Genomic DNA, 12,948 nt, shown 5'->3' on the forward strand with positions numbered 1-12,948 from the left:
CGTCTACTCTGAGGCTCTTGAGCTACAATGTTCAGCACTAAATTTCCCATTTCTCCCCCTCACCAACAATGGCCATTAAAGCATTTTGTTCTCATAATTTCCTCTGGTCAGACAGAATCCTCCCAGGACATTTATTTTATTATGTTGTTGTTTTCAAAACACTTAATCCATCAGTGCACCAAGTGCTGCGGTAAAATCCATTCCAAAATTTAGTAAGACCTCTGTGAACCTTCTGCCTCTCACAAGAACCTTTCAGAGGGCTGAGAGGGGTTTTCAATCATACCTGGACACGTTGCTGACCTTCTGAATTAAAATATAATTGCAAGACTGCAAGAGTCTCTGCCAGCACACAACAAGGGCACAGCAAGAGGTCCATGTGGCGAAAACCCCAAAGAGCTGGTGTGTATGGAGGTGGATGTCCCGGAGCATCTCTTCTGGTCCAGCCGAACCCAGCGTGTCACCCAGGCGCGTGCTTGTGCCCTGGCCCCCGAGGACCACCTCACAGTGCTCTCTCGAATCCCATTCCTTTCTCACTGCTGCAGTGGCTGCGTGCGGGGCTCATGATGCTCCGCACCCCAACGGGAGGGCTAAAAGCAGGGCAAGTTAGCACAGGAGCTTGGAGTGACCCAGGGCAGCTGGAGGCATCTGGGATGCTCAGGGAGGCATTCTGGGGACAGCCGGTGGGGAGGATGCTGAGTCCAGGCTCCTCCGGCCTCACCTGCCAGAGCAACGCTGGGCTCGAGGCTGCGCTGCATCTAGCAGAGCAACCCATGCCCACATCTCCTTGGTCTTCACCCCATACCCGGTGAGGCTTATGGCCTGGGTGGTCCAGGCTGGCCAGCAGGACACGGACAGGGTGGCAGATATTGGTCCTTAAACAGTGGGTGAAGAAGAAAGCTGGAAGGTGGAAGAGGGCAGAGATGCAGATGTGGGACCATGCAGATGGGGGTCCCGCAGGGACCACAGAGTGTGAGGCAGGCATTCCTGGAGGCAACCGCAGCACATCCCAGAGAGCCAGGACGCGTGAGCTGACGCTGCAGACAGCATGTGGCACTGGTCAGGACGGCAGCTGTCACACCATGGACACTGCTTTTGGCCGTGTCAGCACAAGCCACCTTTGAATGACCCTAAGATGGGTGGCTGGGATCAAGTGTACACTGTCTCTTCTAATACATGAATTAGGAGCCCTCCAAAGAAGTGTGTTCAGAACAAGCATAAAATAGTGTCTCTAGATCTTCTTGCCATTGTGTGTTGCAGTTACCAAACTTCAAATTCAAATGTATAGTGGAAGAAAAAAGTCCTTCCTGGGCTGTTGTGTATATATGAACCAAGTCTGGCTCAGCAATCATCTAGACCACAAACTGCTGGAGGCTGGGAAAGTGCTTGAGGAATTACTAAGCCCACTTGCCCTGCTCTTACGTTCTTCTCTTGGCATCTGCCTAAGGCCACTTCTGGGGACAGGACACAAGGCCACGTAGCTCTGGTCTGCTCCAGAGACCAGGGAGCTGTTCCAGGGTATCCTTCCACATCCACAGAACTGAAGTGGGGCTGGGAACAACCTTTAGGACTCAACTATCCATCACCCAGCCACAGAGCAGGAGGTCCTTTACCCAAACCATGACTGGCCTGACTCTCTGGGGAGGAGGAGGCCAGGAGGAGGAGGAGGAGGGTATCTCTGGAAGGGGTCTCCAGGGTGCAGCCCCTGCCACCATCAGCAGGCACCGATGGCACGCTGCAGAGCTGCGTTGCATGTCAGGGTGGACATGGTGCTGCAGGGGTTAATGCATCTGCTCCAAGCGCTGAGAAACCAAGACCCCTCCTGCTCCCAAGCCAGCCCTTTCCCACGGGGGGATTGCTCTGGTCTCCTATAAATCCTCTGCTGCTGCGAGTCCTGACAGTCAGGAACAGGCTGCTTCCTCGCCGCAGAGCTGGTGGGAAGCTCAGGGCGGTGGCGGCGAGGCAGGTGAGTGGGTGCTCTGCTCCGTGCCGGAGGATCGCGCCGTGCCGCAGACAGGGGCTCAGCTGGGTCCCGAGCCCTCACCATGTGGACAGAGTCCGAGGCGTTCACACCTGCGGACACCCCGTCACCCTCCTATGGGCCGGCTCATTTCAGCCACCCGAGGTGGGTGCTGCTCCGAGGAGCAGAGGGCTTGCACAGAGATGGGAGACCTCTCGGAGACCCCAGACTCTCATGTTCCCCTGCTTGCAGAGGGGGATGTGCAGCCCTGCAGCTGCTCAGAGAACCACTCTTCACAGTAGAGCAGGGTGCAGCCCCTTTTCCGCTCGCAGCTTCGTGAGGACACTCGTTCCTGGTGAAATCCTGGGGTGTGCCTGTGGAATTCATCATTTTCTCACGCTCTGCCTGCTTAAAATAGGGATGTTGTGCATGTTGCGGTGGGGCGTGTGCTGCTTTGTTGCAGAAAAGGTGGATGAGATGAGGGGGTTCCCCACTACTTCATGCACACATCCAACGCAGCATCCATCTAGCACGGTGGGTGCGACGCACAGAGCTCCGGAGGAAGAGATGGGGCATACCCGAAATTTAGGGCAATTAAAAACCACCTCTGACAGTTCCTGTACTCTCAGGGCGGAGACTGAACTGGGAATTATGGCTGCTTGAACTGATCCTGTCAGATGTTTGTGTCTGAAGGTAACTTTCTCCCCTAACTCCTCCTCCTTCCCCTCCATCTAATGTGGGACATGGTCTTTGATAAGCTTCTCTTGAGGACTAGAGAAAACTCCCACACATTAAAGTCTGCAGCTTCGTGCAAGCCCAGGTAAATCCATGGAACTTGTTCTGTCTTTGCAGTTATCCAAGAGTGCTGCATTGGGCCAGAAACCTCTGTACTGAGACGGGGAAGGGCGAAGAGAGATGCTGTGGATTAGAAGCCTTATGAATTTGAGGAAAGAATAGCAGTATTTCTGCAAATTTCTGAAGAGATAGATACATTAGATATTTTTAAATGTAATGGTTTTATAGTTATTTAAATTGTTTCAAAACCTTTTCTAGACTTATAGGTGGATATTCCAGATAAGGTGACATAAACCTCCATAAGGGATCTCATTCAGCTGTCAAAACCAGCCATTTCCAGAGCAGTTTCTTTAAAGTCCTCTTATGCACTCTTTCATTGCCACTGCCTTCCTCCCTATCGCTTTCCATGGGCTGTCCTTGTAGGAGAGCGGAAGGGAAAAAGACCTCCGTAGATGTTGGAAAGCCGACGTGGACCACACTGAGCCCACCTGGGGCTGTGGAGAGCACCATGACAATCACTGACACGTGCTGAGGGTGCTACCGAGGGTGGTAGTGGGTGCTGGGGGTGTAGGCTTTGCTCCCTACAGCCCCTGAGCAGGCACCCGAGGGAGCACGGGAACCCCTGTGCTAGAGGGTCCTTCAAAGACGGACATGAAGACCAGAGGCAGGCATGCAGAGAAGCCTGCAAGTACTGTGGGGAGAGAGGTCTAGAGATTCCAGTCCTCGAGTCCTGTCCCCATCCATCCTGGGAGCATGAGGCAGCATGAGTTTACAGAAAGAAAACTTCTGTAAAAGCAGCTCCACGTCTCCTCCCTGTATTTCTAGCGGGAGGATGTCCAGAAACATCCTGCTTTTATATGATGTCCTTGTAATTTCCAGCTTACATTTATCCGTGTACGATTTACACACGTTGCTTTGTGAGCAATCTCTATCCTTCAGCTTAAGTAGATCTTTTTCCCTCTATGTGTTTGTAGACGGCCTGTGTTTTGTGGGTCTAAAAGGGCCAGTCTCCATTCCTAAGAAAGCTGCTGCATTTCCGAAGGCAGACCACTATCTGATCTGTTATGATCTCCTCTCCTTTCACCAGAGACTCCCAGCAAAAGCACAAAATTCAAGGTCAGAGCTCACCACAGCCCTCTCTAATCGCAATGTCACTTCTCTTTCTCAATTTGCATTTACACAAGCACTCATGGACATATTTTTTAAAAAATGTTCATTCCCCTGCTATACCAAGCAGCCAGAAGGAGGACCTGCCTGCACTGGGCGTGCAACGCACGCGTGTTTTCCGCCTGTGCACGGTTTGTGTGTCAGAGCGCGCATGCCGGCGCAGGTGAGTACGCTCAGCCTGTTTCAGTACAGCTCCTGGTAAGCTTTGCTGTAGCACGGCTTGGCTGGTCACGGTGATGCCTCTGAACCAATGCTTCAGACTGACGGGCTCCTGGACTCTCCCTGTTTCTGTGTGTGGCTTGTGATCGTGCTGGCTTTCGTTCCAGGGCAGCTATTCAGGGATGAGATGGAGCATCCTTGTATCATCCCGACTGGGACCAACAGCAGCCAGACCAGGACCCTATCATTCTTTTTGGGTGGCTTTCCATCATGGGAAGCCACTCAGATGTGGTCTGCTGTTCCTCTCTGCTCTACGTATCTCCTGGCGCTGCTGGGGAACTTGACTGTCCTGTCCATCATTAAGGCAGAGCGGAGCCTCCATGCACCCATGTATCTATTCCTTGGTATGTTAGCTGTGGCCGACCTGGGCTTGTCCACATCCACGTTCCCAACCATGCTGAGGATGCAGTGGCTGGAGGCCGGGGAGATCAGCTTTGGCACCTGCCTTGCCCAAATGTTCTTCATTCACACCTTCACAGATATCGAATCTGCTGTCATTCTGGCAATGGCCTTTGATCGCTACGTGGCCATCTGCCACCCTCTGCGATACTCCTCCATCCTCACTAACTCAGTGACCAGCAAGATATGTGTGGCAATCGTCGTGAGGACCATCCTTATCCAGCTCCCGCTTCCAATCCTGCTGACTCGGCTGTGTTTCACCAGGGTCAGCAAGCTCTCCCATCCCTACTGTTTGCATCCAGACATCATGAAACATGCAGGCTCGGATGCAAGGATTAACAGTGCCTATGGCCTTTTTGTGCTGCTCTCCACACTAGGTTTGGACTTGATCTTTGTCCTCCTGTCCTATCTTCTCATCCTTAAGACCATCCTGAACATTGCAACTTGGAGGCAGCGTCTCAAAGCCCTCAACACCTGCATCTCACATATCTCTGCTGTCCTGCTCTTCTTTATCCCCATGATCTGCCTGTCCATGATGCACCGCTTTGGAAACCATGTGTCCCCCCAGGCCTACGCTTTCACAGCCAACATCCATTTCCTTGCCCCACCCATCCTGAATCCTATCATTTACAGTGTGAAAACCAAAACAATCCGGAGACAGATAGTGAGGATGCTCTGCCAACGAGGTGTCAGCAAGTCCAAGGTTGCCATTTGCCAGTAAAGCCAATATGATGGTCACTGCCAACTCTCTTATGCAAGGTTCAACCCCCAAAAAGACCAGCCAGGAGAGGGGAACATGCCAAACTTCTGCCAATGTGAGGATATGGGGCAAGTAAGTACATAAGGAAGGTAAAAGGTATATGGAAAGTAAAGGTTACGTAGATAGCTGTAATGTAAGAACCACGGTTTGTAAGAATATCTGGTTAATGGCTGTTCAACATATAAACAGAGGCCAAAGACAGGAAAAATAACAAATCATACCTAGATACACAAACCCAAGACCCAAGAGATAACAGAGACAGTAACACAGACCACAACCTTCAGGTCAGCGGTTGAGGGGCAGCTGGAGGAGCCAGGAGGAAGAAGGTTCAAGCAGAACTGCTGAGAAGGGAGAAAGAAAATTATCATGGGTCCCCTGGGAAAGAGCAGACCTCGTGCTGGATATTCGATGGGCCTTGTGTAAAAATGTATATGGGATGATTTAAGAGGCTTGTGGAAATGTGAAAAATGTATTATGGGATGTTTAGAAGAAGGACCAAAGGCAAGGGAAAAGGAGGGATCTAGGTGTATCAGGAAGGAACCAGCATGGACAGGGGCTGGTAAAGGGGCTGATCAAGTGTAAACAAGTCAATGCACTCTCCAGGCCATGCAGCTGACCACTGCAGCCTGTCCTGTCTGCTCATTAAACACACTTCTGGCTCTTTTCTGAGTGACCTTACTGTCTGTGTACAGGGTTATATCTGTGGGTTTTGGTGACAAACACTAAGCTGGACTAACTGATGAATGGGAGGAGACCAGAATCTGGAAAGACCCAAGGCTGGAGCTGGAGAGAGGACAAACGGAACCCAGGGTCTGGACATAGATCTGGACAGGCTTCTGGTTTGCTCCAGCGTTCAAGAGACCCATGGACACAAAAGTGACTGTGAACCAAGTGTGCAAGGGTTGTGTCCTGTCTTGACCACCCATTGAGGAGGAACAGGGCTGAATCATGCTGGTCATGTCTATGTGAACACTGCTGGTGTCAGTGTGGGTGCCAGGGCAGGCACTGCTCCCTGTGATGGTCCTTTCCGCCACCTGAGACCATGTATGGCCCCAGGGAGACCAGGTTGGTCACTGGCCATTTGGACTTGATCCATTATAGGTGAGGGAGAGGATGAGGGTAATTAGGAGGCAAGGGGACCAGGTCTGGCAAGGTTCACCCTCTGCAGACACAGCTGGACTGGTGTCCCAAACAGGGGGCTGATAACAGAAGCAGCCCCCCAGGTCTGCAAGGGGAACTCTTTATATAAAACAATGACTTTTGGACTCTCAGACATTAATCAAAAATATTGTCTTCTCTTTAAAACACAAGTGCCTTCCTCCCCAGGTTTTTCTTTCTTTCACCTGGAGCATTTTGCCTGGGTTAGGCTACAACACCAGATTTCTTGAAACAACTGTCATTGCTGAATTAGCATGCACTAATTAGTATGCTGGAGTTTCCATAAGGCACTGCAGCACAACGCCTCCTCAGACTGGCTCGTTTGGAGTTAGAAGATTGATTTCTTCCCACTTGAGCTGACGGGGTAGAGCTGTTTCAAAAGGAGCTTGTTCTCTTCTAGCTGATCCAGAGGTGCAGACACTGTATAAACTGCCTGCCCTTGGAAGGACGTTTTAAAACAGTTTAAACATTTAAGAACTGTTTTCATGTTTTCTGCCACTGTTTTTTATGGACTGTGCACCCAGCACTGTAACAAGTCAGAGCAGCATGTCCTTGGGAGACACCGTTACTGGGAACTATAACTATTTTAATAAGTGGTCCAGTGGATTTCCCCGTCCTTTCCAGGCTCAGACCCCTTGGCACACACCTATATAACACATGTTATATAGACACATATACGCATCCTCCTATGTATAATGAAATGGCCCTAACTAAAGACTCTGGAGAGCAGGAATTCTGTTTCTTCCAGTATCAAAGTTTTGAGTTGTTCTGGTGAAAGCTTCAATCAGACAACCTTTGCCTGAGCTGCTTGGCAGATCCTTGCTCATGGGTGAGACCCACTGTCCTCAACCTCAGACTGTCCTAAGACCCTCTCCCTCGGGGAGAGCTCTGCAGTGTGGTGTGGATGGCGAAGGTTTCTGTAAGCTCAAAAAGCAGCAAGATACATTCACATGAGAGCAAGCCTTTGATACCAAGATAGCCTCTCTGCCTGAGGAGCCCCTGTGCTCTTTTGCGTTGAGGAGCACCACTGCGTGTTTGCCTTGGGTTTCAATTCTTCCGCAGGCATCTGCTGCTGGCCAGGCTGTCGGGTTTGACAGCAACAAGCTCCTTGCAGCACTCCCACGTTGGCGCAGGCTGAGCCGAGCTCCATGGCCGCAGAGCGGGACCTTCCGTCGCAGCTTGTGAGCCCGGGGGCATCGGCGCGGCCGCAGCCGGACGCCATCTCGCCAGCTGAGAGCGTTGGCAGCAGCACCCGGGAGCTGCGATGCCAGCACCCTGCGAACTCCCACTCCCCTTTCCCCGGGGGATCTGCCGCAGCTCGGGCCGAGCACCCCCGGGGAGGCTGCGGGCGGAGCGCGGCTCGTTGCTTCCCTCTGCTGGGTGCTGCAGGACGTGGGACACGGGATGTGGGATGTGGGAAGCGGGATGCGGGATGCGGGATGCGCGATGCAGGATGCGGGACGTAGGACATGGGATGTGGGATGTGGGATGCAGGACGCAGGACACGGGACATGGGACGTGGGATGCGGGATGCAGGATGCAGGACGTGGGATGCAGGATGTGGGACGTGGGATGCAGGATGTGGGACGTGGGATGCAGGACTCTCCCGGTTCCCGCCGCCCCCAGGCCCCAGTGGTCTCAGCTGAGGCTTTGCGATGCTGGCAATAAAGTTCTTCATGTTAGCGGGGAGGGGGGCACATCTCTGCTTTGGAGACCGAGAATGAGAAAGCAAATCCATGGGGTCACACAGCTTGCCCCACACCAGATGCACCCCGTAGGTTCTTTGTCCCATATCAGGACCTTCACAGAAAAGTTGTTTCTCCTTCTTACCTTTTCTCATTTTCTTCCTTTTTCTGAAGCAGGGAACCAGTCCAGAAGTAAAGTCTCCATGAGAGGGTCCTCACCTGAGCGGCTTACTGAAGGCATTTTTCAGAGGAACCCCACTTAAGCCTCCATCGGAGAAAGGACACATGTGCACAGAGACCTGCACACCATGCACACACACACCCCCACACACCCCCGAATATGGCTGCTGCATTCAAAAGGTGGCTGTGCTTTGATTTTGAGATTTTAGGTTGAAAACCCCAAAGTTGAGGAACTTAAACCCTATGCCTGCTTTTCAGACCTGAGCCATAGCTTGCCAGAAGCGTGGGACAGGAGAGAGGAACCCCTGAAAGCTGCTGGGCAATGCCAAAACCTGGCATCTTTGGGACTGCTGTAGGTCCTGGTCCCCCTGTGCAGGGTGAGAGAAATGAGGTGAGATCAGTCCCCCACTCCGAGTCCCTGTGAGAGCTACTTGCCATTGACTCACCCACAGGGAAGGATACCCAAATTAGGTGTGGGACATAGATAATTCCAGCTTTACCAATATAAAATTGATTTTCAGGCAATGGAAAGCGTTAGTCTGCCTACGCCACAGATATGTCAAGTGGGTCACTGAGGCTTGAGGACTTTAATTAAAACCATGAATTCTTACACTAGAGTCCCTCTGAGACAGGGGTTATGTGCTACAATATCTGTGCTGGGGCTGGACAGCCATAAGGCAGGCACATGCCAACAGCTGGTGACAACGACATTTTGCAAATATCTGAATTTTGGGGGCTTGAAAATCTAATCTTGAAATGTTGATTCCCAAGATGTCAGGTCACAATTTCCCTGAGAAAGAAAAAAAAAAAAATGAAAGAAAGGAAGGAAGAAGAAAGGAAAAAGAAAATATCTGGCTGAAAAAGGAAATATCTGGCTAACATCAACCTGTCTGGTTTTATTTCAGCAACTAAATCTAGATTTAGTGCTTTATTTAAGGTACCCAAGTTTGACTTTCTCCATACGTTTATTAGTTTCCATTACCCCCCAGCATCTTTCTGCTCACCCACTTGTTGACCATTCCCACTCTTTGTTCATATTGGAATTTCTTTTTATGCCCCCAAAGAGAGTCCTCACAGAGCACAAGCCAATGCTGAGCATTCCGACCAGGAGCGGCAATGAAGCCTGCTGCACAGAGCAGACACGTCCGCTGTGTTAATCACCCTGGTGCTTGAGGCAGCAGCACTGAACACTCACAGTGGCAGGCAGAGCAGGGCTGGAGGCAGTGGTCGCAGCAGACTGCGTGTCATCTCGGTAGGGTTGGCTGGAGGAGGTCAGCGTCACTCATCCATGTGTCTTCAGCCATCCCACCTCATCCCAACCCGCTGTGAAGGAGATGACACAGCACTCCAAAGGCTTTGTGCACTCCCTCCCATGCCACAATCTGCAGAGGCAACAGAAGGTAATCTCTCACCGCGCAGCTCACACTGAAGGAGTTCCACTCAAAACCCCATTAATTTGGTATACTTCCCGTCACAGTTGTCAAAGCAGCACACACCAGAGCTCTGCCGCTCCCAGCGCATGTCAGCCCCGTGGGGACTCAGGCGGAGTGTACAAATATCGCCACCTCTGCCCTCTCCGCAGGTGTCCCCTCGGGTGCAGAGGCAGATACCCTCATTCCTGGCTGTCCCGGGAGCTGGTGAGTTATTTGCAGTAGCTGTCATTTGGCAGGTTTCTGTGGCTGAGGTGCCTGATTTGAACTAAAAGGTAAAATTCTGCAGTTGGGAGAAACTCCCCCTGATCACTCCAACCTGCAGCTTTAGGCTCTGAAGATGAGAAGCACCATTTTCCAGGCAGGGTTTGTCAGGTAAATGGTGCTACTTTGGCCCCGGGGTCCTCCTCTGACCTGAAGGGTGTGCTACCTGCAGGAGAGTTTCCCAGGCTCCACCCGGATCAACATTGCATGCAGGAAATCAGAGCCTGGCTCGAAAAAGCTGGTATCTACCTGATGAGGTCCTGCTGCCTTTCACATATCATTCCCAATGAGGGGACCGGGATGTGCATGCAAAGAAGCAGCAGGCTGCCCGCAAAGGTTTCCGCTATCACCAGGCAGGTTATTGCCAGTCAAAGCAGCCGGAGACCTGACCACCCGTTGTCTGTGAACGGTTCATGGCTCTTCTTCACATTTCGACTAGCTTGCCTGCTGCTGCCCTTAGGGCTGGCGTTGCTATGTCTCTGGAAATACTGAAAATCACCTTCTGGGTAGGGCCGAGCAGCTTGCAGAGGAAGGGGAAGCACAGACAAGGGTGCCAAGGCAGCACCAAGGAGAAGAGCTGCAGCAGTCCCTGGCGTGCACAGAGGACTCCACGAGCAAACCCTGCACGTGCTGGGTCACTGGAGGATTTGGGCTTGTTCGGTGCACATCTGGTGGCAGATGTGTCCAGCTGAGACCAGAAGAGGAAGATGTGACAGAGCGTGGGGCAGATTACGCTAGGACAGCACGGCTGGGTTGTATCTCACCCAGCTGCAGTGCAGATGCCTCCCACCCCATTATGCAGTGGGGCAATCCTTGGGCTCTGACAGGAGCAAACACTGAGGGTCCTGCGCTCCTCTGTGCAAACTCTGTGCCAGGATTGCACACCTTTCCTATCAACAGCCATGCTCTGCCTTAGGCCTCTGCTTCTGAACTTGCTTTAAAAGTCAGTGGCTGTTCCCCGAGATCTCATACTCTGCGGGGTGCTGATCTTCCGCTCTGCTTTGCTCTGCTTCGTGGATCATCCTTCCATATGGACGCGATGCAGCCGTCAGTGAACAGCCTCGCTGCCCTGGGGGCTGTGCGAGTCTTCGCTGCCTTGCAGGGATCCTAGTCTGCCCTCGTGCGAATGAGAGAGAGGGCGAGGTGGGTACTGAGAGAAATAGCATGTTGTACAAATTCAGTGTCAGTCAGCCCCAGCTTGTCTCCTGCCTCACATGCTTTTGGGTGCTACAGAACAAAAGCCCAACAAATAGCAGCAATTGGAGCTGGAGGGGCTGGATTCCTGGGTCCTTTGCCAAGCTTGTGAACTTTGGTAAAACCTTTTGTTGGATTTCAATATCTGAGTCTATGAAATACACTTTTTAATTTAATTTATTACTTGATTTGCAGTCAGTATCTGAAGCACACTTCTGCGATGTGTGTGGGAGTGATTTTTTAAAACGCTTTGGGATCCAGAGAAATAAAGTGCTCTGGGGAACCTCAGGTGGGTTTTTCTGCATTATGAACCGTGCTCCCCCTCTTCCCCTATTTTCACTTACAGGGAAGGGAGCCCAAACTAATTCAGGTATCATCCCACCATGGCGGCTCTCAATCAGACCAGCTTGCAGCCTGCCTCCTTCCTTCTGCTGGGCATGGCAGGCCTGGAGGACCTGCACACCTGGCTCTCCATCCCGTTCTGCCTGATGTACGTCGCAGCTCTCCTTGGCAATTTCATTCTCTTATTTGTCATTGTGGTGGAGCGAAGCCTCCACGAGCCAATGTACCTCTTCCTGGCCATGCTAGCGGTGGCAGATCTCGTATTATCTTCCTCCACAGTGCCCAAAGCCCTGAGCATATTCTGGTCCCTTTCCAAGGAGATGTCTTTCCACGCCTGCCTTACCCAGATGTTCTTCACACACCTAAGCTTCATTGCAGAGTCAACCATTCTGCTGGCCATGGCGTTCGACCGGTATGTGGCTATCTGCAAACCCCTGCGATATGCCACAGTGTTGACGCACTCGGTGATAGCCAAGATAGGGCTGGCTGCAATAGCCAGGGGCTTTTGTGTGATGCTCCCAACAATATTCCTCCTTCAGAGGCTGCCATACTGCAGACACAGCATCATGCCGCACACCTACTGCGAGCACATGGGCATCGCCCGGCTGGCCTGTGCCGACATCTCCGTTAACATCTGGTACGGCTTTGCCACCACTCTTCTATCCCCAGGCATAGACATTGTGCTCATCGGGGTATCATACGTCCTCATTCTCCAGGCTGTCTTCAGGCTCTCATCCAAGGATGCCCAGCTCAAGGCAGTTGGCACCTGCAGCTCTCATGCCTGTGTTATACTAATGTTCTACACACCAGCATTTTTCTCATTTTTCACTCATCGGTTTGGCCACAACGTCCCCCACCACGTTCACATCTTGTTGGCCAATCTCTATGTGCTCCTGCCACCCGTGCTAAACCCCATCATCTACACTATGAAAAACAAACTAATTCGAGAAAAGGTGTCCCAAGCACTCTTCAGAACTGGGCAAATGCGGTGACAGGGATGCTATTCCTTTGAAAGGAAAGCACAGAGAAATGGTCTGGGCCAAAGCAGCGGTGTGTATGCATGTGAAACAACCCTGCTTCCTACCTTTTTTAGACTCAGACCAACATCACTGCTGATCAGATTTCCTACTAGATGTTTCCTCAGACTAAATTGCAACACTAATGAAAAAGGAGAAATTAGTGGGGAACCGTAGACCAGAATTTGAACAGATGCAATCTGGTGTTACACCATTACCATCAGAGCTTTATCGACGGGTTTGCTTGGACCTACATGGTGGTGAGATGCATGTTTTCTTCTTGGACTCTGCCGTGCCCAGCTCTCCATTGAGTGCAAGTTTCTATATCTTATATCTCGCAGTTTTCAGAAAATATCACATTTTCCTATGTATAAGCTGACAA

At 51.5% G+C, this 12,948-nt stretch overlaps 2 protein-coding genes across 2 annotated transcripts; both read left to right on the forward strand.

The window, feature by feature from the left end:
* Window positions 1-4,070: 4,070 nt before the first annotated feature.
* On the forward strand, window positions 4,071-5,258 carry LOC309417767 (olfactory receptor 51L1-like; the record flags this gene model as incomplete). The annotated part of the gene is made up of 2 exons (XM_082015311.1): window positions 4,071-4,082; window positions 4,179-5,258. 2 exons carry the CDS (start codon window positions 4,071-4,073, stop codon window positions 5,256-5,258), a joined length of 1,092 nt encoding a protein of 363 aa, XP_081871437.1.
* A 6,333-nt stretch (window positions 5,259-11,591) lies between these two features.
* Window positions 11,592-12,542, forward strand: LOC309414887 (olfactory receptor 52B2-like; the record flags this gene model as incomplete). Its single annotated transcript, XM_082012265.1, has 1 exon — window positions 11,592-12,542. The coding sequence occupies one exon, from the start codon at window positions 11,592-11,594 to the stop codon at window positions 12,540-12,542; it is 951 nt and encodes a 316-aa protein (XP_081868391.1).
* Between the last annotated feature and the right edge of the window lie 406 nt (window positions 12,543-12,948).

This window comes from Phaethon aethereus, assembly GCF_964289735.1.
Source record: "Phaethon aethereus genome assembly, chromosome: 1".
Classification (NCBI taxonomy): domain Eukaryota; kingdom Metazoa; phylum Chordata; class Aves; order Phaethontiformes; family Phaethontidae; genus Phaethon; species Phaethon aethereus.